Consider the following 27169-nt stretch of genomic DNA (forward strand, 5'->3'; position numbering starts at 1 on the left):
CAAAAACCAGGGACTTCCCTGGGGATCCAGCGGTTGAGAATCTGCCTTCCAATGTGGAGGACATGGGTTCAACCCTTGGTCAGGGAACTAGGATCCCACATGTCTCCAGGCAGCTGGACCCACACACCACATCGCAACAAGAGAGGCCCGCTCACTGCAGCTGGAGAGGCCCGAGTACTGCAATAAAAGACCCACCACGGACAAATGAGTAAACTAATTAATTAATTAATTAAATATCAATACATAATATTTTATAAAAAAAACATAAACCAGTGCCGGTTTGATTCCCAGCTTACCCTTGACCCCATTACAGTGAATAAGGGCAGATCTCACCACTCCTGACCTTGGCACATGCTGGTGACCAAGAGGAAGGCAGGCAACAATGGCAGTTCAGCTGTCCCAAAGGTGTCCCAATGTTTCACGTCAGTCTCTTTGGCCAAAACTTAGTCCTGTGGCCATACCCAGGGGCTGGGCAGGTGGGAGCAATTGACCCAGAGGACTATCAGGCAATGGACAGTAGGCAAGCAACAGGGTCAGCAACACACCTATCCAGTCAGTGGAACATTTTCATCCACTTAGTCCCAAGATGTGTTAGAGTCACCAAAAGATCCTTATATTCTTATCTTGTTATTATGCCCAAATAAAAGATGATCCTGTGAGCTGTCACACATTGCCGGTTTTATGTTTACAAATCTCCTCCTCCTTACCAGCCCTGTGCTGAGTCAGTCATGTCTGACTCTTTGCAAGCCCGTGGACCATAGCCCGCCAGGCTCCTCTGTCCATGGGATTCTCCAGTCAAGAATACTGGAGTGGATTGCCATGCCCTCTTCCAGGAGATCTTCCCAACCCAGGGATCAAACCCAGGTCTCCCGCGTTGCAGGCAGATTGTTTACCATCTGAGCCACCAGACTCTACTTCACCTTAAACCTCAGGCTTCCACAAAATAAAGGTCGTTTCATTTCATTTTTTAATCCGAAATATATGAGCTCACCCAACCAGAAGTTTGTTCAATGAGTAAGTGAAGGAATGAGACAGTGAATGAACTGTTCCAAGTATCTAATTTGGCTTCTTTTAATTTTTAGATCACAAAGAATGTATTTAGCTTCTAATTATGTCCTGCCTCATTTTTTTGTCCATTGGGGAGAGAAAATTTTTAAATTTCAATATTTAGAATCAGTTCAGTTCAGTCGCTCAGTCATGTCTGACTCTTTGCGACCCCATGAATCGCAGCACACCACACCTCCCTGTCTATCACCAACTCCCAGAGTTTACCCAAACTCATGTCCATTGAGTCGGTGATGCCATCCAACCATCTCATCCTCTGTCATCCCCTTCTCCTCCTGCCCCCAATCCCTCCCAGCATCAGGGTCTTTTCAAATGAGTCAGCTCTTCACATCAGGTGGCCAAAGTATTGGAATTTCAGCTTCAACATCAGTTCTTCCAATGAACACCCAGGACTGATCTCCTTTAGGATGGACTGGTTGGATCTCCTTGCAGTCCAAGGGACTCTCAAGGGTCTTCTCCAACACCACAGTTCAAAAGCATCAATTCTTCAGTGCTCAGCTTTCTTTATAGAAATATTTAGAATAGATGGATTTAAAATCAGATGCCTTAGTAAAATGTGATTCTTTTCTCAGAGGGGCCAGTGGACATAAATATGAGGGTGGTTTATATCTTCTTCATCTTTAAAAATATTTACTGTGCATTCACAGGCAGAGGGTGGGAGAAATGCTTCCAAGAAAGTTAAAAAGTTATCTTCTATCTCAAAACATGTATCAGGACACTATAATCAGATTCTATACATTTCCCTCTTTCTTGGATATGTATGATATATCAATACCTTTGGTTAATTAATAATACATAACTAATAACTGAGAATTTTGTATTTTTATCATCTTACATGTAAAATTGTTCAGATACAATATATCACCATTTCAGGGAGAAATCATGGGCAGGTCAACTGTCTTTTTAATGAGATTATAATCTTGTCACTTCCTTCCATTAAGAAGAATTAACAACAACTAGAGGTATTGGTAGGCTTCCCTGGAGGATCAGACGTAAAGAATCTGCCTGCAGTGTGGGAGACCTGGGTTCGATCCCTGGGTCGGGAAGATCCCCTGGAGGAGGGCATGGCAACCCACTCCAGTATTCTTGCCTGGAGAATCCCCATGGACAGAGGAGCCTAACGGGCTACAGTCCACAGGGTCACAAAGAGTCGGACACTACTGAGTGACTAAGCACAGCACAGCACAGAGGTATTGACAGTCTTTAGTCTTTGGACACCTGGTGTGAGATGATACCACAGAAAGCAGAAATGAACTTCACTTTCTACTGTGCTGAGTGCTTATATGGTTACAATGATGAGTAAATATTGGGGGTAAAGTTGCATCTTATGTTTAAACAGTAGACAGGAGATAGAGAAGTCTGTTGGTTTTGCATGCACATTGCTTTTGAAACTCTAGATCCATGTGTGATGGAGGAAGAGTAACACCTAGTGGTAAAATGTATCAGCTGCACCCACCAGGGAGCTGACTGGAAGTCTTCCAGGAAGTAGTCAAATATTTCAGCCAGATTTTTTAAAAACACATTTCAGGCATCTTAAATGATGGCATCTTTAATTCCCGTGATGGTGTTTGTCATGTATGTCAGTTACAGATTTGAGTCAATTTAATGTGTCTGAATATTTTCCCAAAAAAGGCATAGATGATCAACATATGCAAGAATTCAGAAAAAGAGCCAATACTTTCTAAACTTTTCACAGATACCCAAAGCATGTATGGTAAAATATTCAGGTTAAAATAGCATATTTTTCAGCTGATCTAAGAGTTTATTTAAGGCGGGAGAAGAAGGGGACAGAGGATGAGACGGTTGGATGGCATCACTGACTCAATGGACATGAGTTTGAGTAGGCTCCAGGAGTTGGTGATGGACAGGGAAGCCTGGCATGCTGCAGTCCATGGGGTCGTAAAGAATCGGACATGACTGAGCGACTGAACTGAACTTTACTGAGAGTTTATTTAATTATTACTTATCTCAGTCTACTAACACATTTGAACAAAAGAGTGTTGCTTTCTTAAGCAAGAAGTTGTATTTCACTGAGATTATTTCAAGAACTTGGAGGTACCTGTAAGTAGCTACTCTGAAATTCTCTTTTCTTCAAGCGATAGATGTCATAAACATAATACGGTATTCCACGCACTTTGGACACACAATAAACTAATAACTGAGCATTTAAAAATATATATCATGGAAACTAGTTTTAATTATATACCTTATAGTTTAGTTGATGATGATAGTGGCAAGGAGAAATAATTGGAAATATTATAAATAAGCATTTGTGCATATTTCAATTACTAAAATTTTATCCCCTTGGTGGGAGCGTAATCATATGAATTTTGTCATCTGTCCTTGAGACCCTGACACAGAAAAGAAAGAACTGTGAAATTCAAATTAACCTAGTTTGTTTTTATTCCCCAAGCTCCTTTTTCTCATAGCAGATATCACACACATGTGCACACACACACATACAGACACACCAGCCAAGCCAATCATCATATTCCACCCCGTGGCCTCTGGGATTATGCCAGGACTGTCCAATCAAATGCAGCTTCCAGAAGTGAGGTCGTGAACCAGAACTGGTGGAGAAGTCCATTCCTTCTCCTTTAATGGGCAGCTGTAAGGGGTGATGCTCCAGCCATAAGAAACTTCGCACAACAGAGAATGAAATGAAATAGGAGACAGGAGAGGAGAAAGGGCCTTTAGGACATGAGTCTCTTGTTCTGGCTGCTGATGTCCTTGGCTCCTGTTTCCTGTTCCTGTTTCGCTTTCTCATTTTCTCTTCCCCTAAATCTCTTTGAGACAAAATCTACTTTGAGATATGTTTCTGCAACCTACGAAGAATTGACTCATACTGCATTTTTTGAAAAAGCATAACTGTGGAAAACAGTATGGAGGTTCCTTTCAAAACCAAAAACAGAGCCCTCATAAGATCTAGCAATCCCACTCGTAGGCATATATCCAGAAAAGATGCAAACTCTAATTCAAAAATATACATGCGCCCCAGAGTTCACTGCAGCACTATTTACAATAGACAGGACATGGAAGCAATCTAAATGTCCATCAACAGAGGAATGGATAGAGAAGATGTGGTACATATATGCAGTGAAATATTACTCAGTCATAAAGAAGAACCAAAGCCATTTGCACAACATGGATGGAGATTATCATACTAAGTGAAGTAAGTCAGACAGAGAAAGACAAATATCATATGATAGCACTTCTTGTGAAATCTAACTTTTTAAAAATGACACAAATGATCTTATTTACAAAACAGAAACAGACTCACAGATTTTGAAAACAAACTTACGGTTACCGAAGGGGAAACATGGGTGGGAGGGATAAACTAAGAGTTTGGGATTAACATTAATGCACTACTATATATAAAATAGATAACCAACAAGAACCAACTGCATAGCATGAGGAACTCTACTCAGTAATCTATAATATCCTATATGAGTGAAGAATCTGAAAAAATAAATATAGGTATACTTACAACTGAATCACACTGACATCTGAAAATAACACAACATTGTAAATCAACTATATCCCAATGAAATTTTTTAATTAATTTAAAATCAGCTGAATGGATAAAGAAGATGTGATGCATATACACACATAAACATATACATACACACACACACAGTAGACTGTTAGCCACAAAAAAGAATGAAATATTACCATTTGTAGCAACATGGGTATGTCTAGAGATTATCATACTAAGTGAAGTAAGTCAGAAGAGAGTGATCAATGTCCTATGATATCACTTATATGTAGAATCTAAAAGAATCTGATACAAATTAACTTATTTACAAAATAGAAATAGACTCACAGACATAGAAAATAAACTTATGATTACCAAAAGGGGAAGGGTAGAGGGATGGAAAAATTTGGAGTGTGGGATTAACAGATACACACTACTATATATAAAAAGGATTTACTATATACACTGGGAACTATATTCACCATCATGTAATAATCCATAATGGAAAAGAAACTGGAAAAGAACATACACACATATATTTGTATAACTCCATCAGTCTGCTGTACCACTGAAACTAGCACAGGGCTGTAAAGAAATATACTTCTGTTTGAAAAGCAAAAATGAAAGTCGCTCAGTCCTGTCTGACTCTGCGATGCCATGGACTGCACTGTCCGTGGAATTCTCCAGGCCAGAATACTGGACTGGGCAGCCATTCCCTCCTCCAGGAGAATCTTCCATTTAAAAGATAATAATACAGCAGAAACCAGCACAACATTGTAAAGCAATTATCCTCCAATTAAAGATAAATTTTTTTAAAAATTAGAAGATAATAAGTAAACAAATCATAAACAACTAAATACAAATAAATCATAGCTCTGATCATGCTACTACTTTGGTCAGAAAATCTCCATGTTCTCCATTGCTTAAAAAATAATCCCCAAGACCATCTGGATTTGTGATTTGGTTCTAATCCATCTTTTCATCCTCATCTCACTCAATCTAGTGAAACTCAATTATTATTTGTTTTTTCAAAATACGTATTACTCCACTTCATGCATTCTGCCCCAGGAAAATGATTTCCTACCTCCAGTCACCCAGTTTCCACCTTCTGAAACTATACATTTTTCAAGGTCAAGCACAAATGATTGATATTCCATAAGTCCTTCCTCAGTACTCAATGAAGCAGTTAAATTTAGGTTAAGATACCTATAAATGAAAAATCTAAAATCACAACAGCTTAAAAAAGCAAGAAATTCTTTAATTTCATAAGTTAAATTCTTCCTCATGTAAAAGAAGCCTGGAGGTAGGCATTCCTGGGCTGTTACAGTAACAATGTGGACATCAATCTATGCTGCCTAACAAATTAGTCCAAACTTAAAAGCTTTAAACAACACACACTGACTATCTCAAAATTTCCACAGGTCAGGAGTCTGGTTATGGCTTAGCTGGGTGGTCTCACAAGACTGAAATCAGGGTGTTGGCTTGGCTGCATTCCCTTCTGAAAACAAAGGAAGAATCCCTTAGATTATTAGCAGAATTTATGGCCTTGTGGCTGTAAAATTCCTGGATTGTTATTTCTTCCAGGCTGGCAACAAAGGCAAAGACTCTCTGCTGGTTGTAGTCTCTGAATTCAGGGAAGACATAGCCCTTCTTTTAAAGGGCTCACCTGATTAGGTCAGGCCTACCCAGGATAGTCTCCCTTTGATAAACTAAAAGTCAACTCATCAGGGACAAAATTGCGTTTAGAATCAAACTTTAGAACTTTTTGCATTTAGAATCATACTTTATCCAGTAGTCATATATGCAAGAGTTGGACTATAAAGAAAGCTGAGCACCAAAGAATCGATGCTTTTAAACTGTGCTGTTGGAGAAGACTCTAAAGAGTTCCTCGACTGCAAGGAGATCAAACCAGTGAATCCTAAAGGAGATCAGTCCTGAATATTCATTGGAAGGACTGATGCTGAAGCTGAAACTCCAATACTTTGGCCACCTGATGTGAAGAACTGACTCACTGGAAAAGACCCTGATGCTGGGAAAGATTGAAGGCAGGAGGAGAAGGGGACAACAGAGGATGAGATGGTTGGATGGCATCACCGACACGATGGACATGAATTTGAGTAACTCCGGGAGTTGGTGATGGACAGGGAGGCCTAGCATGCTGCAGTCCATGGGGTCGCAAAGAGTCAGACATGACTGAGCAACTGAACTGAACTGAAGGGACCTTAATTACATCTGCAAAATTCCTTCACTGGTGGCTCAGGCAGTAAAGAATCTACCTGTAATGCAGGAGGCCAGGGTTAGATCCCTGTGTTGGGAAGATCCCCTGGAGAAGGAAAATGGCAACCCATTCAAGTATTCTCGCCTAGAGAATCCCACGGACAGAAGAGCCTGGCAGGCTACAGTGCATGGGATGCAAAGAGTCAGACATGACTAAGTGACTAACACTTTCCCCTTTACTTGCCATTCAATGTAGTATAAACATGGGAGCAACATCCCATCTACCTTGCCAAATTCTGGATTTCTTCCCAATTTAATGAGAGAATATTATACAAGGGTGTGACTTATTGGTGGTCTACTGTGTGTCCATACAATCAAGGACCCAGGTCCTCTATTTTCTCTGTTCTAACCTACCACTAGTTTCCATCCTCAGATTCCCCTCATGGTCCAAAAAGGATGCTAGAGTTCTAACCACCTCAGCCACCTCACCCACTTTAAAGAGGAGGAAAGAAATAGAGCAAAAAGGGGAGTTTCCTCCTGCTCGGCCCCAGCAGAGAACAGGGCAGTCAGGCAGAAGTAGAAGAAGAGAAGCCTGGTGGCTCTGCCGCAAAGCCTCCTGTTCATTCCAGGGTTTCTGTGGCTCTTAAGATTCACCTTCAGGATACCACCTAAAGCCTGAGTCAGTCAATGATCCTGGGACAGATGCTCCCAAATTACAATTTGAGAAACTCTGATCTTTTAAACAACCTGAGCTTGAGATCATTTTAATACTATAGAGTAAAACAATGCTTACATGGTATGTCTTAGGTTATTGAATATATAAGACCAATGCTTTTTAATTTAACATAGAAATTAGTGAGAAAGGCAAGAATGAAAATCATCAGAGACAAACCAGTGAGGCTGGGTGCGGATGTCTGTGGATAAGGCACAGTCAACAAAGTACAGGCATGGAAGGAAATACATAAGGTACAAACCAATGAGGACGTACAGCCTGCAACTGAAGATTAAAAAGGTTTACTCCACGAGAAAAAGAAAGCCCCAAGGAGGAAAAACCAATTTTGGAAAATTGTGAATATAGCCTTGTAAAACCAAATGCAAGAGAGACTCAAAGAATAAATTATAGCCAAAAAAAAAAAAAAAAGTTTTCAAAGCACACAGAATTTTTTAATATATTGTTCAGCACCCTTACTCATACACACACATGTTTTTCTACTTTCCAATAGTAACATTCACTGTCAGCAGAGATTTTTTTCTAAGCAGATGTTCTTTTTCCTTTATGGGCCAAATTGTAAAATTTACATCCAACGTGTTGCCCTGGGCTGGGAGGCTAAGTCTGCAACCTGCCCAGCTACCATTCTCCCAACTTTTCTCCCTCGTTCCGTCTTTCTCCTGCTTCCCCAGCTGGGGATCCCTCAGCCTTGTACCCCATCTGCCATTCTCTGTCTTCTGTAATCTCAGACGTTCCTTCTCTACTGACTTCTTCTCTGGCTGTAAATATATTCCCTGTCTCCTTTCATAAAAAGCACCCTCGAGTGCCCCTGCATCCCCCCCTTTTTCACTTCACAAAGTAGTCCCCCGCCAACCACATGCAAGCTGTCATCACTGCCACTCCCACTCTTGCCGTCCCTGCGCACTGCTCTGCCCCCATTAGTGCGCTGAAAGTGACAAAGATCCCCAGAGGCCTCTGTGTTGCCAAATCTAATGTCTTTTCAATCCTCAGTTCAGTTAAGTTCAGTCGCTCGGTCGTGTCCGACTCTTTGCGACCCCATGAATCGCAGTACACCAGGCCTCCCTGTCCATCACCAACTCCCGGAGTTTACTCAAACTCATGTCCATCGAGTCGGTGATGCCATTCTGCCATCTCATCCTCTGTCATCCCCTTCTCCTCCTGCTCCCAATCCCTCCCAGCATCAGGGTCTTTTCTAATGAGTCAACTCTTCGCATCAGGTGGCCAAAGTATTGGAGTTTCAGCTTCAGCATCAGTCCTTCCAATGGACACCCAGGACTGACCTCCTTTAGGATGGTCTGGCTGGATCTCCTTGCAGCCCAAGGGACTCTCAAGAATCTTCTTCAACACCACAGTTCAAAAGCATCAATACTTTGGCGCTCAGCTTTCTTCACAGTCCAACTCTCACATCCATACACGACCACTGGAAAAACCATCATAGCCTTGACTAGACTGACTTTTGTTGGCAAAGTAATGTCTCTGCTTTTTAATATGCTGTCTAGGTTGGTCATGACTTTCCTTCCAATGAGCAAGCGTCTTTTAATTTCATGGCTGCAATCACCATCTGCAGTGATTTTGGAGCCCCCCAAAATAAAGTCAGCCACTGTTCCCACTGTTTCCCCATCTATTTCCCATGAACTGATGGGACCAGATGTCATGATCTTAGTTTTCTGAATGTTGAGCTTTAAGCCAACTTTTTCACTCTCCTCTTTCACTTTCAATCCTCAGCTACCCCCAAACTCTGTGATGTAGTGTCTTTGGAACTTTTTCTTCCTTTGGGTTCTGAAAACACTCATTATAATTCTGTTGCCTCCCTTACACTACTGTTCGGATTCTTTCGCTGGTTACATGTTGGTATTACCCAGGGCTCTGCCCTCATGCTAGCCTGTACACGTGGTCCAAACTGTGGTCTCCAGACCAGCAACATCCCCATCACCAGGGCCCTTGCTGGAAAGGCAAATTAGGTGGCTAGATAGAACACAGGACACCCAGTCAAAGTGGGCTTTCAGATAAGTAATGCCTAAATTTTATGAGAAAAAAAAATCAGGATAAGTATGTCCCATGCTTCCATAAGTATGTTCCATGCTTGTCAGGACTTACCTGGTGGCTCAGATGGTAAGGAATGTGCCTGCAACACGGAAGACCCGGGTTTGATCCCTGGGTTAGGAAGATCCCCTAGAGAAGGAAATGGCAACCCACTCCAGTATTCCTGCCTGGAAAATCCCATGGATAGAGGAGGCTGGCGAGCTACAGTCCATGGGGTCGCAAAGAGTTGGACACGACTGAGCGACTTCACTTTCTATATCCCATGCAGTATTTGGGAGCTACTTATCCTTTTAAAATTTGTTGTTTTATCTGAAATTCAATTGAACTGGGATCTTGTATTTTTAGTTGCTGAGTCTTGCCATCCTAAGTGCAAAATACTGGTCCCTTTTGCAGTGCTCCTGAAATTTTGGAGATGAGACCCACAGTCTGTGTTTGAACAAGCCCTCCAGGTGGTCCTGATGCTCTCTAAAATTTGAGGAGCCCTGCCGTACAACACAGCCTGGAGGAACCTCATCTGCTCCCTATCAAAAGTCTGGGATGCTCTCAGATTACTAGCTATTGTCGGCTCTCCTGAATTTGATGTAACCCTGTGACCCACCCCTATATGGGGCTTCTCAGGTGACTCAGTGGTAAAAGAATCCACCAGCCAGTGCAGGAGAGGTGGGTTCAATCCCTGGGTCGGGAAGATCCCCTGGAGTGGGAAATGGCTACCCACTCCAGTGTTCTTGCCTGGAGAATCCCATGGACAGAGGAGCCTGGTGGACTATAGTCCTTGGGGTCGCAAAAGAGTCGGACGTGACTGAGCCACTGAGCACACACGCACCAGCCCTGTACGGAGAACCGGGAGGAATGCAGGAATCAACGTCTCTCATTCTTGACTTTGGAGTGATTTTGCCCCGTATAGGTGTGAGAGAAAAAGACACAGTAAGGCGGCATCTGTTTTTCTGCTAATAGCTGCACAGAGGTATGAAAAAATATTTAGTCACTGGAAGCAGGTTTCCTGCACCCACTCCCACCTCCTCAGTCTCTATAAGGGAAGATGATGGAGGGTTCCACGTGAGGCTGGGGATCTGAGAGTAGATCAGCCATCATCCTGGGATCTGCCTGTGGTTCCTCTAAGCCACCACAGCGAGGGGGAGGAGAAACGGAAGGGTGGGGACAACAGAAGCTGGGCTCGGCCAGCATCACGGTCCTCACGAGCCCAGAGAAAAGGTGAGGGATATGGGACTTGGAGAGATGGTGGGCTCCAGAGAGTCCCACGGGCATGACAAGGGGATTTAGCCCCAGATGGCAGTGTGGGTTATGCCAAAGAGGCAGGTGGACTAGGGACACCTGGGCAGGTGCAGTCTGAAGGGAGGCAATTTCCAAGACCAGACGAGCTTGCACTCTGCTCTTGTCAGTGTAAGACAGCCACAGCCAAGGTCCCTCTCCCACCAAAGTGCAGCTCTCAGGAGCTTGAGCTGATCAAAGCCGTTTATACGGGAAATCACTGACAGGACCCAGCTGACCTGGAAGGGACTCGTTGAAGTACCCTGTATGTGGTAGTATGCATTGTGAAATGATTACCGTGACCAACATACCCATCACCTCACATAATTACCGTTTATGTGTGTGGTAAGAACATGAGATCTATGCTGTTAGCACAATTCAAGTATATAATATGGTATTGTTAACTCGAGCCACATGACATACATTAGAGCCCCAGAGATTATTCATCTTTCAGCTGAACACCTGTACCGTCTGACCAGCATCTCCCCACCTTCCCAAAGGCCCCCAACCCCCAGCAACCACCATTTTACTCTCTGGCACTGTAACTGATGGGGTATGTACACACTACACACACACACACATAACAAGACGGGGTCATATAAAAAGATGAAAGTCCTGCTCTTTGTAACAACATGGATGAATTTAGAGGACATCATGCTAAATGAATAAACCAGACAGAGAAATGCCATATGATCTCACTTCAGTTCAGTTCAGTCACTCAGTCATGTCCGACTCTTTGTAACCCCATGGGCTGCAGCATGCCAGGCTTTCCTGTCCATCACCAACTCCGGGAGCTTGCTCAAATTCATGTCCATTGAGTCAATGATGCCATCCAACCATCTCATCCTCTGTTGTCCCCTTCTCTGCCTTCAATCTTTCCCAGTATCAGGATCTTTTCCAATGAGTCAGTTCTTCACATCAGGTGGCCAAAGTATTGGAGTTTCAGCTTCAACATCAGTCCTTCCAGTGAATATTCAGGACTGATTTCCTTTACGATTCACTGGTTTGATCTTGCAGTTTAAGGGACTCTCAAGAGTCTTCTCCAACACCACAACTCAAAAGCATCAATTCTTTGGTGCTCAGCTTTCTTTATGATCCAACTCACATCCATACATGACTACAGGAAAAAAACCATAGCTTTGACTAGATGGACCTTCACTGGCAAAGTAATGTCTCTGCTTTTTAATATGCTGTCTATGTTAATCAGCTTTTCTTCCAAGGAGCAAGCGTCTTTTAATTTCATGGCTGCAGTCACCACCTGCAGTAATTTTGCAGCCCAAAAAAATAAAGTCTCTCACTGTTTCCATTGTTTCCCCATCTATTTGCCATGAAGTGATGGGGCCAGATGCCAAGATCTTAGTTTCTTGAATGTTGAGTTTTAAGCCAACTTTTTCACTCTCTTTCACTTTCATCAAGAGGCTCTTTAATTCTTCTTCACTTTCTGCCATAAGGGTGGTGTCATCCGGATATCTGAAGTTATTGATATTTCTTCCAGCAATATTGATTCCAGCTTGTGCTTAATCCAGCCCAGCATTTTGCATGATGTACTCTGCATATAAGTTAAATAAGCAGGGTGACAATGTACAGCCTTGATGTACTCCTTTCCCAATTTGGAACCAGTCTGTTGTTCACATTCAGTTCTAACTGTTGCTTCCTGACCTGCATACAGATTTCTCAGGAAGCAGGTAAGGTGGTCTGGTATCCCCATCTCTTTCAGAATTTTCCAGTTTGTTTTGATCCACACAGTCAAAGGTTTTGGCGTAGTCAATAAAGCAGATGTTTTTCTGGAAATTTCTTGCTTTTTCGATGATCCAGCAGATGTTGGCAATTAGATCTCCAGTTCCTCTGCCTTTTCTAAATCAAGCTTGAACATCTGGAAGTTCACGATTCACGTACTGTTGAAGCCTGGCTTGGAGAATTTTGAGCATTACTTTACTAGTGTGTGAGATGAGTGCAATGTGAGGTAGTTTGAGAATTCTTTGGCATTGCCTTTCTTTGGGATTGGAATGAAAACTGACCTTTTCCAGTCCTGTGGCCACTGCTGAGTTTTCCAAATTTGCTGGCATATTGAGTGCAGCACTTTCACAGCATCGTCTTTTAGGATTTGAAATAGCTCAACTGGAATTCCATCGCCTCCACTAGCTTTTTTCATAGTGATGCTTTCTAAGGCCCACTTGACTTTGCATTCCAGGATGTCTGGCTCTAGGTGCATGATCACACCATTGTGGTTATCTGGGTCATGAAGATCTTTTTTTGTATAGTTCTTCTGTGCGTTCTTGACACCTCTTCTTAATATCTTCTGCTTCTGTTGGGTCTATACCATTTCTGTCCTTTATTGTGCCCATCCTTGCATGAAATGTTCCCTTGGTATCTCTAATTTTCTTGAAGAGATCTCTAGTCTTTCCCATTCTGTTGTTTTCCTCTATTTATTTGCAACTGATCACTGAGGAAGGCTTTCTTATCTCTCCTTGCTGTTCTTTGGAACTCTGCATCCACGTGGATATATCTTTCCTTTTCTCCTTTGCCTTTCGCTTCTCTTCTTTCCTCAGCTATTTGTAGGGTCTCCTCAGACAACCATTTTGCCTTTTTGCATTTCTTTTTCTTGGGAATGGCCTTGATCACTGCCTCCTGTACAATGTCACGAACCTCCATCCATAGTTCATCAGCACTCTATCAGATCTAATCCCTTGAATCTATTTGTCACTTCCACTGTAAAATCATAAGGGATTTGATTTAGGTCATACCTGAATGGTCTAGTGGTTTTCCCTACTTTCTTCAATTTAAGTCTGAATTTTTCAATAAGGAGTTCATGTTCTGAGCCACAGTCAGCTCCCAGTCTTGTTTTTTGCTGACTGAATAGAGCTTCTGCATCTTTGGCTGCAAAGAATATAAACAATCTGATTTCAGTATTGACCATCACTTACATGTGAACTCTAAAGATGTCTAACTCACAGAACCAACTCGTTGTAACAAATGAATGGAAGTAGAAAAGAAGAGATGCCTTCAGAAATTTCTGATTCTAAGGAAAGACTCAGTGAATTGGGCTTCACAGTTGCATGATTTTCCCTCCAGAATAGCCTTAAGGACTTATTCCTGAAATTTTGGAAGAAAATGTAGCCTTAAACAGAAATAGCACTGTGCAAACTCTGATAGATGGCAAGATCAAACTGACTGAAAGCAATGCTCTTCTTCTACACACTGCAGTTTATCAAGGCCCCCACGTGATGCTCAGAACTGTGTCAGATACAGTGCAGATTACAACCGTTTTAACTCTGGGCATTACTGATAAAATGAGATACACTGAAAGAGCCGGATTCCAATTAACTTTACCAATGATTGTGGTATCATTCTTGGTGTGTCACTACTTTATGGAAATAAAATCCTCAATAGTGAACGAAAGTTAGTCAAAGCAGCAGCAGCAATTAAGCGTCCAATGCTGACAGAACCTTAGAATGAAAACATCAAGAGGGGTAAAGGGAAAATCCTGCAAGTCAGTGAGATACGGTCCATGAAATTAAAAAGACAGGCCCTTTTTTAAAATGTTGAATGCAAGAAAATGTCACAAGCTAGAAGAATGCTTATTATCATTTGGTGAATGTGTTTCATGTGTGGCACAGATGGGTTTTCTCATTCTGTGAGAGGTTTTAACTTAAACTTCCACAGTCCTGACGAGATAATGAGTCACTTACTGGCATCTTCCCAACTCAAGGGACTGGAAAACCAGTCTGGCACAGTAGGTGGCGCTGCCGGCCCTGGGTCGCTCAGTCCAGGTCACGTGGCCGCCACAGATTATTATTATTTTTTTTTTTTTTGCCTCAGGAAAGCCTGTGATGCCAGCCCTGATTCAAGCTGCCTCCCAGCTCACCCATTGCTACTCCCCTCAAGTCACCCGGGGCCCAGGTGTGCCAGCGAGCCTACCTCACCCTGAAAGTCCTCTCTGCCAGCAATTTCCTTGTCTCCTTTGCTCTCCTAGCAAATTCTCCTCATCCCTTTCCCTCAAGGTCTTTATGAAATCACCTCCCTCGTGACAGCTACCAGGCTCTTCCAGCCGAATCTGTAACCCCGGCTTCAGTGGTTCCTCAGAGCCTCTGTTTTGTTGCACTGACACTCTATACTCATTCATTTATTTCTTCAACAAATACTCACTGGGCATCTGGCATGGATCAGACATTGTATCTAGCCCTGGAAATAGAAAGATGAAGGGTCCCCTGTCAAGAAACTAGTAAACCAGACAGAGGACAGGAGCATACTTACAGGAGGGTACACTAAGGATGGACAAGGATATGCAAGGGGGTGGGGCATTAGGGGGACGCAGAGGTATGTGTGTGTTGTCGCTGAGTCGTATCCTACTCTTGCGACCCCAAGGACTGTAGCCAGCTCCTCTGTCCATGGGATTTCCCAGGTAAGTATACTGGAGTGGGTTGCCATTTCCATCTCCAGGGGATCTTCCTGACGCTGCGTCTCCTGCATTGCAGGCGGCTTCTTTACCACTGAGCCACCACGAAGCCCAGGGAGATGCAGAGGGGGACCAACTTATTGAGGCCATGGTGGCAGGGTTGGGGAGCCAAAAGACCTAAGGAGAGGAATGGATACCTGAGACAGGTATTGGAAAGAGCGATCAACAACTTGAAGGAAGGCAAAGGCATTCTGGGCAGAGGGGACAGTGGACAGCCCGCTGAGTGGGTTTTGTGTGTGCGTGGAGATGGGGACAAGCTGCTGAGTGTTTGGGGGAACTCAGAGAGACTGGTAAGAGATAAGGGATAGACATCAGGAAGAGAGAGGAATTGAGATCAGAACATTCATGTCCTTTTAGGATGCTTAGATTTTATCCAGGCAGCAGGTTAGGAATCAGCCTGCTAGCATCAAGGAGGTCCACATCCCTATGCTGTAGCCAGAGGTGCTGATATAGTAGATCTGGGCTGGGGCCAGAAATCTTCCACTTTAACAAACTCTCATGTGGCTCTGATGCATCTTGTCGAAGAACCCCATTTTTAAGAAACACTTCTGTAAATGATGGGAAGCCTGTAAGCGATGGGAAACACTTGTGTAAATGAGGGGTTCACCCAAACAAATAACCAAGAGTTGTGTTTAGCGAGAAAGCTCTCTCAGTTTACAGGAGGATATACAGAAGCGGATGAGAGTGGAAGCAAAGAGACCACTTAGGAAGCCTTTTCAGCATCAAAGAAACCATAAGGGCTCCAACCAGAGCAATCATCAGGGGAAAATGAAATTCCCCACACTTGGTGATTAAATAGACTGGAGGATGAGGAAGAAGGCAAAGATGACTCCATTTTCCAGCATGGATGGGCCCCCATGAGATCCGGAGAACATAAGAGAGGGGAAAAGAGGATACAGTAGGTGCCCAAGGACATCCAGGTGGAGACAGCAAGGAGACAGCGAACCATCTGAGCCTGAAGCTTGGGCTATCAGAACAAGCCATGGAGACAAAGCAAGGAGTCATCTGCCCTTGACTGAAGTCAGGGTCCACGAGCCTGCAAAGAAGCCCTGGTGAGAGGGTTCACCATGAGAAGAAGAAAGCCAAGGCGGAGCTCAGATGGGCACCCGGGGAAGTGGGCTGGCAAGGAAGAGAAGCCACAGGGACACAGAGAAACGTGGTTAGAGAGGCTAGAGAAGAACCAGGACAGCCTGGTGTGACGGGCTCCAGAGGAAGGTGTTTCAGGAGGGAGCACAGTGCTGGGACTAAGAGCATAGGTTCTGGTGACTTCCCTGGTAGCCCAGCAGTTAAGACTCTACACCTCCTCTGCCGGGCACGCGCTGGTAGGAAAACTAAGATCCTGCACACTGCATGGTGAGGCAGAAATGTTTAAAAAAAAAAAAGGAGCGTAGATTCTGACTTTAGTCTGCCTCCGTGCCGATTCCAGCTCCAGCACTTACTAACTGGCTGAAATAGAGTAAATTCTTTTATGCTCTCATTGCCTCAGTTGTAAAATGGACGTACCAATGGGTACCCACCTCATGCGGTCTATTGTGATAGTGTAATAAGTTAACATAAAAAACATTTAGCCCACTACCTGCCACATATTATATTCTTTTTTTAAACAGCATTTAAAAAACACTCTTATTGAGGTGTGTGTTTGTGTGCTGAGTCGCTTCAGTCATGACCAACTCTTTGCAACCCCATGGACCCACCAGGCTCCTTCGTCCATGGGATTCTCCAGGCAAGAATCCTGGAGTGGGTTGCCGTGCCCTCCTCCAGGGGATTTTCCTGACACTGGGATCGAACCAGTGCCTCCTGCAGCTTCTGCATTGCAGGTGGATTCTTTACTACTGAGTCACCAGGGAAGCCCCTATTGAGGCACAGTTGATACACAAATACCTGCACATACCTTATATGTGTAATTTGATGAGTTTGGATGTATGTATACACACGTGGAACACAATCACTGCAATCAAGGTAGGAGAAATATTCAGCACCTCCAAAGTCTCCTTGTACCCGTCTATGTGTGTGTGAGAGTGTGTATAAGAACACTTGATATGATATTTACACTCAACCAGCTTTTAAGAGCACAATACAGTTTTGTCAGCCACAAGCACAGTGTTCTACAGCACATCACTAGGCTCCGTGGGCCAGAGACCAGAGGCCAGAAGAAGCAGGGGTGTCTCCACCAAAGCCAGTTTAAACAGATGATGACAATCCAACCCTGACACCTGATACCAGATGGCCCTCCCCAACCCCTTGAGACAGCATCACCTCCCCACATGGTCCTGGAAGATGAGAGAAGGGGAGATCCTGACACCGGCAGAGACTGAACTTCTGTCCTTCAGCAGAATAAAGATTCTGCAAGAAAACAGATTCAGTCAGAGACATTTTACAGAAGATGCACTTCTTAAACACCTGTGTTTATGGGTGAAGTTGCATGCTCGCTATAGAAATCATCTGCTAGGATCACACAGAACTGTGCTCATGTCTATGCACCACCCTGGCCCACACAGCTTCATCAGCTTTCCAAGGAGGACGTGACAGGACTATGTGGCCAGCCTTTCCCCAGATCCAGCGCTCATCTAGGGCAAGGACCCACCAGCCCTCCATTTAATGAGCCAGGGATGGCCTGTCAGGCTCTTATTTGGCTGAAGCAGCCCATCATTAAAAGCCCTTAAAATGTTCAGAAACAAATCATGTTCTATCTGTTTCATGGTGCCAAACGCTGGTCTCGTAAATAACTGTTGAAGTATTTAAGAAGTTTTTGTGTTCCTTTTCGAAGAAAATATCGATCGCTCCCACTGATCCCTGTGTGACCAGAACTCAGGCTCTTGAATTTCTGTGATACAGCACAGGACAGTCCTGCCTCCTTCTGGCCTCTGATGCAAATGGAGGGATGGATTCTTCTGCAAACTACACAGAACATAATTTAAGGTCTGGGCTGAAAAAACTCAAACACAGACCACTTCAAAAGCAGTACCTTCCATAGGCTCCTGAGGCCTCTGATAACAGGGACTTCCCTGATAGCTCAGTTGGTAAAGAATCTGCCTGCAATGCAGGATATCCCGGCTCGATTCCTGGATCAGGAAGATCCGCTGGAGAAGGAATAGGCTACCCACCCCAGTATTCTTGGACTTCCCTTGTAGATCAGCTGGTAAAGAATCCGCCTGCGATGCGGGAGACCTGGGATCGATCCCTGGGTTGGGAAGATCCCCTGGAGAAGGGAAAGGCTACCCACCCCAGTATTCTGGCCTGGAGAATTCCATGGACTATATAGTCTGTGGGGTCACAAAGAGTCAGACCCAACTGAGCAACTTTCCTTAAGGGTCATCTGACAATGTACACTTCCTGGGCCCTCCGCTAGCACCGCCTTCTCCAACCTGCCATGGATAAGACAGCAGAAAGCAACCAGTCTAGCTTTTAGTACCTAAGCTCTCTGCAGGAATGGCTTCCCTTAATTGAGATTTTTGTTCTCTTCAGCTTCTATAGGGGCTTCCCAGGTGGTGCAGTGGTAAAGAATCACCTGCCAATGCAGGAGACACGAGAGACTCGCATTCTATCCTTGGGTCGGGAAGATCCCGAGTAGGAAAGGGCAACCCACTCCAGTATTCTTGCCTGGAGAATTCCATGGACAGAGGAGCCTGGTGGGCTGCGGTTCATGGGGTCGCAGAGTTGGACACTACTGAGCACACACACACACACAGCTTTTATAGATGGTTTATCAGGATTATCCATTTCAACAGTATTTTTTTTCTAATTTGGCTTCACTTATCTGTTAAAATGATGCTCCTTAGCAGCACCCCCACCAGCAAGCCCATCTGTGCACAAACACACCCCTACCTTTCTGTTGGAACCCAAACAGGTTGGTATACATAATAAGTCAGAAGCCACGGCTCCCCTGGGTTGTAGCTCAGGTGTCTGGAAGGCAGGACAAGAAATCTGTGGGCCAACGGGCAGGAGTGATCCCTCCTCTGGAAGCAAAGGGCCAGGCCTCCAGGGGGACCCCGGGCCCACCTCAAGGCCGGGATCCCCCAGCTGCCGGAGTGGTGACGGGGCGGGATGGGGAGGGACGGGGGTAGGCTGGCACAGCCCTCCACACCGGGGAGACACTGGCGCCTGCAAGAGAGAACGAGTCCCGTGGAGCCCACGGCACCAGCCCAGGTTGGCAAAAGGTACGGATTTCCATGGCAAAATGTTTCCATGACTTTTGCAAGGTCAAATTTAGAGTTACTGACTGTCAAGTTGTGAAATGTCCCTCATATGAAGACCCAGTCGATAAACTGCTTCTTTATTCACGGCAAAAAAAGTTGAGTTCCTCAAAGATCTAGCCTGCATCCTGCTGTCAGACAGTGAGAACTGTATTACTCAACTCCCTTCTTGCCTTGGCTCCAGAAGGTGGAAATGATTATCACGCCCTACTGTGGTAATCGGTCTATCTTACAGCCCAGTGACTTTGATTCCTCTGCTGTGTTAATGTGTCTCTGATCTAAGTTGTATGTTGTGTTTGATTCTATAAATAGCTTCAGGCTTTTCTGGAAATAGGTAGGCCATCATTTTAAAGAAATGCACTTTAATTTTACCAAGAATTGGTTTCCTTCAAAACTTTTGCTTCCACATTTTCTGTTTGATTAATTTTTGCCACCTCTTAGAACCTAAGTTCATGAGAAGAAAGACCACACCAAACCCGCTCATGTTTGCACTTGGGCACGTGTCTCCATGCCTGAGGGCCGACAGTATCTCTGTCAGTCAAAATAGGTCAGAAGAGATCAAGTTGTGCTGCAGTAACAAACAGCCTGAAAACCCCACTGACTTAAAAGAATGAGGAGTTTTTTCTTGCTTATACTTGATATACATCATAGGGTTGGCTATATGTAGCTCCATCTATCTCATATCTGCTAGAAGATCGCCATGGCATAGAGAAAAGACAAACCACAAACCTCTTGCTGGCAGTGCTCACTTCTGCTTCCCTCGCCAAACCCCCGTCACGTGGCCAGGAAGGGAATGTGTACCCTCTCAGGGAGGGGCCCTGCAAGGAGGAACAGAATGCTTGGTGATCCGTGGTACCATCTGTAACACTGCCCTAGGAACTGCGTCACCCAGACTTAAAAATGACATGTTCTTAAGTTAGTTACGTGCTCTTTTAATTATTTCTTCCTATGTATTGCTAACCCTTCGTACCTTTGAAATTGTTTTATAATAACCTGATTTCAAAGTATCTCACTATTGACTTGGTTATACTTTGGTCAAATATACTTTATCATGCATAGTATCACCCTCCTATAAAGAGCTCAGAAAGCCTGGAGACTTTTAAATCTTAATAGCATTTTAACTTTCCCAACACCAATGTATCAGACACCTTAGCTGACTGTTACAGATCATGTGTCCTAATTTACATCTTCTATGATAGGGTAGATCAGATAACCTGAAACCCTTTTACTTCAAAACATCTGGGACAAAACATAACAAACACTCTCTTCAAGGTATACATGACATGCACTTGGAAGAAAATAAGATAACTCAAGGGGCTAAAAATGAAACAAACTGAAAACTGAAGCAAGAATCCAGAAAACCCAAGAGAGCAACAGTCAAGTAGGTAAGAGACTTCCTGTTCAACACTAGCATTACAACCCCAGGGCTGAGGTTTCCAAGACTTCATGGGAACAAGAGACAACCCCTCATGTTAAGGAGTTACCACTAAGACCCCAAATAAAGCTAGACTTCCCAAAGGACCTCAGCCTGAGTAAAAGATACACCTAGGGTGTATCACGTAGGCTGCCAGATTTAGCAAATAAAAATACAAGACATCCAGTTAAATTGGTATTACAAATGAACAACAACAAAATGTTTAATACAACCATATCCAATACAGTATTTAGAATACAGTTATACTGGGAAATTTGTTGTTGTTATCCGAAATTCAGATTTAACTGAGCAGCTCTATGTTTCACCTGGTCGCCCCATGTACCTAAGAAAAATCACTCAGCAGTATAGGAAGTCAAAGAGAATATGTGCCCATCTCTATCAGGGCTTTCCGATGAGGGGTGGTGGGGAGAGTATCCTCCCCATAATTAAGTCACAGGCCTGCCCTTACATGGATTTACACTTCAATTTTAAACTGCTGTTGAGGCAGTCCAAGTAGGGGGCTGGAAAAGAATTTCCAGACACAGAGAATTTCAGAATTTCAGAAGGAAGACAAGGAGAACAAAGAGCAGAGATAATGAAGGCATTGTAAATGCAGCAGGCTGACCTCCTGCTAGATTAGGGAGAGCCGACCTTTTCCGTGAGTTAATAATCACTTTTTATAGCCTCAAGACAAAGAAAATTCCTGCTGGAAGGTTGGCATTGATTGGTTAGGACTTTATAGTGTGTTTACTGGAGTGGGCATCTTCACCTAACTTGGAGTTAAGAAGCTTGTTAGTGATGATCAGGGGGCTTCTGGCAGTAGTTACAAAGGAACTCAATTAGCTTCAGAGGCGATCTCGGTTCTGGGCTCCACTTCTGTGGCCTTGGTACACAGGGCTCATACCTATGGCCTTGGAGGCAGCACTCAATAACTACCTACAATATCCTCACCTACCAAGCCAGAAATTAGTATAAGAGATGTCCCTCCAACCATGATATTAATACCCCAGGACTCCCAATATAAGCAAATACAAACCTCAACTCAGGTCACTATGGAAGTTCACAGACTAAGCCTCTCTAAAGATAAGCTCACAACCCAAAATTACAAAACACAGGTAGGAGTGGGGTTACTTGTGTACAGCAAGCAAGGAAGGCTTTTTCACTTGATAGCTAAGAAGTCCAAGGGCACAAAGCCTTGGAAACATGTCCAGACTGAGGGTCCTCCAAAGGTGATTTCTTGCTTGTGTTCCCAGGGTGGGGCAAATCACAGTACCCATGACTCCAGACTGTGATTCTTATCTGGCTATCCATCACCACTACTCAGAATAACAAAGCAAAACCAGCCAGTTCTAGTGTAGGCAGGTTCATCATTCTTTAATCCGGTAAGAATAGACCTTCATGAACTTCAGTGCTTTTACCATAAGAAACACTTACTAACTAAAACTTGCGAAAAGGTCAAGTGATCTGCTTTTAAAGGCTTGGCTCCAGTGCTTCATTCCCCTGGAATCCCAGTAGGCTGGTCAACTGTCCCAATTTGCCTGAGACTATCTGGTTTCAGTGGGCTTCCCAGGTGGTGCTAGTGGTAAAGAACCCACCTGCCAATACAGGAGACATGAGACTCGGGTTTGATCCCTGGTTTGGGAAGCTCCCCTGTAGGAAGGCATGGCAACCGACTCCAGTATTCTTGCCTGGAGAATCTCATGAACAGAGGAGCCTGGGAGGCTACAGTCCATGGGGTCGCATAGAATCAGACACGACTGAAGCAACTTAGCACACATGCACGCATCTGGTTTGAGCATTGGAAAAAAAACCCCAAGACAGCTGGTCCCAGAAAGCATTCTTCATCCTAATTATAGGCAAATTAAGTAAATCTTTCTCTTTATGCTCCTACCAGCAACAGTCAGGAAAATAAGCGAACAAGTATTTCTTCAAGAGGTAGGTTACGTGGTATGTAACTACAGTATACATGTATCAATGTGCATAAATAACACTCACCCCTAAGCATTCTTGAGCTTCTGTTTCCTCATCTGTAAAATACAAATCACTGTAGAACCCTAAGGTTCTGGCAAGGATTAATGAGGCCACGTATAACATATAGATAAAGCACTAGCTTAATTCCTGGCATATAGTAAGCGCCCAAGTGAAAGTCACTCAGCTGTGTCTGACTCTTTGTGACCCCATGGACTATACAGTCCGTGGAATTCTCCAGGCCAGAATACGGGAGTGGGTAGCCTTTCCCTTCTCCAGGGGATCTTCCCAACCCGGGAATCAAACCCAGGTCTCCAGCATTGTGGGAGGATTCTTTACCAGCTGAGCCACAAGGGAAGCCCAAGCACCCAAGAAAGACAGCTATTTTGATTATCAAGTTTCAGGTTTTTGTAGCACTTAGATTTTATACTTCAGAAACATTTATTAAATGCTTTCATTTTTCACTTTTTTTTTGTTGTTTGAAGTGGCAGCTTTGCTGATATTGCTTGATTATCCTCACCCAGCATGTCAGAATATATTGACAGATGCAAATGATCTTCTCTTACTGTGCTGGAGACTCATCTGTCTATCCTTTGACTTTTGAAATCCAAAAATCTTTATCAAGCCTTAGAGAAAATAACAATAATCTCAATAACTATTTTCCTCACTTTTTAAAGAACAAACTTGATATTTATCTTGCCACCCTATCATTTTTTTTTCTAAAATGTAAAAGTAACAGTGAAAATAGCTTTCCCTTTTCCCCACTACTTACCCTCACTGACCCAGAACTAGCAGTTTTCATTTCTGACTGACTGATTTTCAAAGTATTCAGACTTCATATAAACTTTAAATTGAGTGTACATTTTATGTTATTGTTCTACTGATAGAAGAGGAGTTTAAAAGCTCATCAGTCCTGCCTGCCAGCATTAGGCTTTACTAAGCATGTGCATATTAATCATCTTTTAAGTTGCCATCACCTTGAACACATCATCTTCCCTCTGTTAGAAGGCCATGATGCTGAGCCGTTAGGCACTTGGAGGGACTTGTCATAGATTTGTCCCAAACCACCTATATCATCTTATTTGGTCTCTTTTGTGGCCAGAATATAGTTTAATGTGGTAACTATTTGGAATATTTCTGTCAAATAAGGTTTATATTTGACATTAAAAGTCCTAGAAGGAATCAAAACAGGTGATCGAAACCAGTGCCTCTCAAACTGAAATGTGCATACGTATCACATTTTGAGAAACTTGTTAAACACAAGTTCTCATTCTAGAAGTGTGAGCTCTGACCTGCCAGTTTGTGTTTCTAGCAAGCTCCCAGGTGATGCCAACCTATGGACCACACTGCAGCAGACCGGGTTTAAGGCAGGGGTTCTCAGAGTGTGGTCATAGGGCTAGCAGCACAGGCATAACCTGTCAGAAATGCTGCTTCTCAGCGCCCATCACATATGATGGGCGCTGAGAAGCGATATTTCTGACAAGTAATCTGGGTTTGAACGAGCCCTCCATGTGACTGACAGAAAGTCCAAGAACCACTGTTTTAAATCAGCACTCTGCTTGCCTAAAGGGACCAGGTGTTTTGTTTCCTGCAAGGAAGGAAGGAATCAAGACTATCTCGGGGCTGAGACAACCAAGACAGATAAGCCAGCGCTTAGTAAGCTGTAGGAAAAGAGTTTGTAACAGATCTGCCTACAATGGCGAGAGGGCCTTGGGGAGACAGGCCCTGCCAGCGGCTGGTTGAAGCTTCATCAAGTGGGTGTGTTTAATATATGCAAATATCTGGGGACAAGCTTTCAACATCAGGGAAGTCTGACATGGGTTAACCCAACAGTGATGGATCACCAACAGCGGAAATAGGCATGTGCTTAAGGCATCTGCTAAGCAGGAAAACCAAAAGAAGAAGAAAAAAATTTTGAAAGAATTTCCAAAAAAAGCATCAAAGTAGACCCAATTGGGAAATCTACATTATTCCCCTTCTTTAAACTCATTTTACTGTTTGTGTGGCTCACTGTGGTCTCTGGAATCAGACTGTCTGTCTCAAAGTCCTGCCTGTACCATGCACCAGCTGTGTTGTCTTGGGCAAATTACTCATCTCTCACTGCCTCAGTTGGCTTATCTCTCAAATGGGGATGATGATGTTTTGTGGGAATTAAACATTACATTAGTAGAGCATATGTAAAGCTTAATAGTGCATGATAAACAGTCAGTGCTTCATTAATATTAATTTTATTATAAGTTGGTGGAAAGAACAGAAGGGCCCTTTTTTTTCAGTGTTTGGGTCTTCAAAGAAGTCATTTGTTCCCCAATGGAGCCTGTCGCAGTTTGTAAGAAACCAGACAAAAGTCAGCAATGCAAGGAGACAAAGACAGCATCTTGGAGGGATCCGTGGGTCCCTGGAAAAGACCCAGAAAGAGCAGGATAAAAGCAGAAGAGCCGTGGGGCTCTGCACAAAGGCAGTGTGTGTCAGGAACAGGAACAAGTCTGAAATCCTAGAGTATAAGCCAGGATGCCTGTAAGTGCTGGCCACCCACGAGGAAGACGCAGCCTCCGTAAACCTCAGAACTTTAGGCTGGATCACTGGCTCACCCCTTGGCTGCAAACAGAATCACTTAGGGATGGGAACCTTTAAAAACAACTGATGCTTGGGTCACCCCAAGAGTCTGCTTCACTGTCTGGGCATCAGATTTCTGAAATCTCCTTGGAAGTGAAAGTGTCAGTCGCTCAGTCATGTCCAACTCTTTGAGACCCCCTGAACTGTAGTCCACCAGGCTCCTCTGTCCATGGGATTTTCCAAGCAAGAATACTGGAGTAGGTTGCCATTCCCTTCTCCAGGGATCTTCCTGACCCAGAGATTGAACCCAGGTCTCCTTATTACTAGCACACTGGAGCAACAAAAGGTATCCCTCAGATAGGGATTGATTCTGCAGATTACCACTCAGAGTTACACTAGCAAAATCCACATATAATGACTGACCCATGATAAGGAAGAGAGGAACGGAGAAATTTCTAAGAATTATGACAGAACCTCAGGACTACAAGGACACTTCAAGGAGACACGATATTCCACAAGTAAGGTGCCATCTTCCCAGTTACAAGAACTTGATTTTGACTTCTTGTTAGAGTTACACCAAAAAGGTAGCCAAACAAGAATGTGCTGTCACATGTCTGTGTATTACGACAACAGGAAGATGATCAATATGGAATTTTATAAGAGGAACAAAATGAAAAAAGCAAACAAAGTCAAGATCTTACATTCAGCGAAGATCAATGAGAAGTATCCACTGTGTGGGTCAGGGAAGTCTAGCTTTCCCAAAGTCTTGGTAAAGTCCCTCCAATTTCTTCCACTGCTTGTTTCAGTTTCACACTGAACAAGCAACATCCCATTACTCATCTGATGTCCCAGCCACACTGCCATAGGGAAGGACCCTACACAGTGAACACAGCCAGCCTCGAGATGTAAAGGAGCATCCAAAGTGTAAATGATACACTGGCCTTCTCATCCACACCTTGGCCTCCTACGAGGGGCGAGGCCCTTCCCCAGACAAGCTCAGCACTCAGAGGTGGATCCAGCCCGCTCACCCGGGTGACCTCATGAAGGCATTTTCCCAGAAAGGATCTGCCGGAGCAGCCAGTTGGCCTCTCTAAACTCCTCCTTGTTATTCTCTTATGGCAACTTGTCCCACTGTCAGCTTTCATCCCTCCCCCAGGTGAGTTTCTGAGCTGAAAATGGCCCCTGGCATCCCAGAAGTCCATGGATGCTGAGTAATCCCAGAGCCTCTCAGGAAAGCCCCCACTGAGAGCACTGTGGGATAGACAGGTGGTATGTCACCCCCCAGCACTAAAATGCAATTTCTCAGCTGGTCAGAAACCAGAGCTAGGTAGGGATTTGGAACCACTATACTCACCTATGATCTACATGTACACAGTCCCTCACACATTCGTTCACACAGAATATGGGAGAGACTGTTAATAGGTCCTACAGCCTCACTTTGGTGGGTGTCTTGTTCCAAACTGCAAAGCTACTTATTCATGAAGAAATAAGAAGTGTGTTTTTCTTCTGGATAAAGTTAATTAAACAACGGTCACCTCAATTACCAGGTAAATTTAAAAGGAACTATGTATGACAAAAGGTGCTGTCAAGTCCTCGGACTTGAGGACTAGTTATTGTTTATTTCAACACTGTGTATACAATGCATAGTGTCTGCTTGCCTATAGAAGGAGGTGAGATTCTTTTCTATCCTTGCAGTCTCTCTGGAGATTGCCTGTGGTGGGTATCACATTCTGGTTTAAGGCTTATTTAATAAAGTTTTCATACTCTATTACCTCTGTGGAGAGGA

General features: G+C 43.8%; 1 protein-coding gene across 3 annotated transcripts in view; it reads right to left on the reverse strand.

The window, feature by feature from the left end:
• The window catches only part of LOC133049239 (glutamine amidotransferase-like class 1 domain-containing protein 3, mitochondrial), an 84315-nt gene that overhangs the window by 10031 nt on the left and 47115 nt on the right, over nucleotides 1-27169 (reverse strand). The window contains exons 1-2 of one of the 3 annotated variants that reach the window (XR_009691248.1): nucleotides 20178-20241; nucleotides 10995-13676 (exon numbers count right to left, since the gene is read on the reverse strand). Coding sequence is in view for 1 of the 3 variants with exons in the window: in XM_061133207.1 (XP_060989190.1) it covers nucleotides 13462-13676 (215 nt within the window). In the remaining 2 variants the exon portion in view is untranslated. Of the gene's footprint in view, nucleotides 1-10994; nucleotides 13677-20177; nucleotides 20242-27169 lie in introns of those variants that run through there. The other 2 variants (XR_009691249.1, XM_061133207.1) reach the window with 2 other exon arrangements.

This window comes from Dama dama, chromosome 30 (genome assembly GCF_033118175.1).
Source record: "Dama dama isolate Ldn47 chromosome 30, ASM3311817v1, whole genome shotgun sequence".
Lineage (NCBI taxonomy): Eukaryota > Metazoa > Chordata > Mammalia > Artiodactyla > Cervidae > Dama > Dama dama.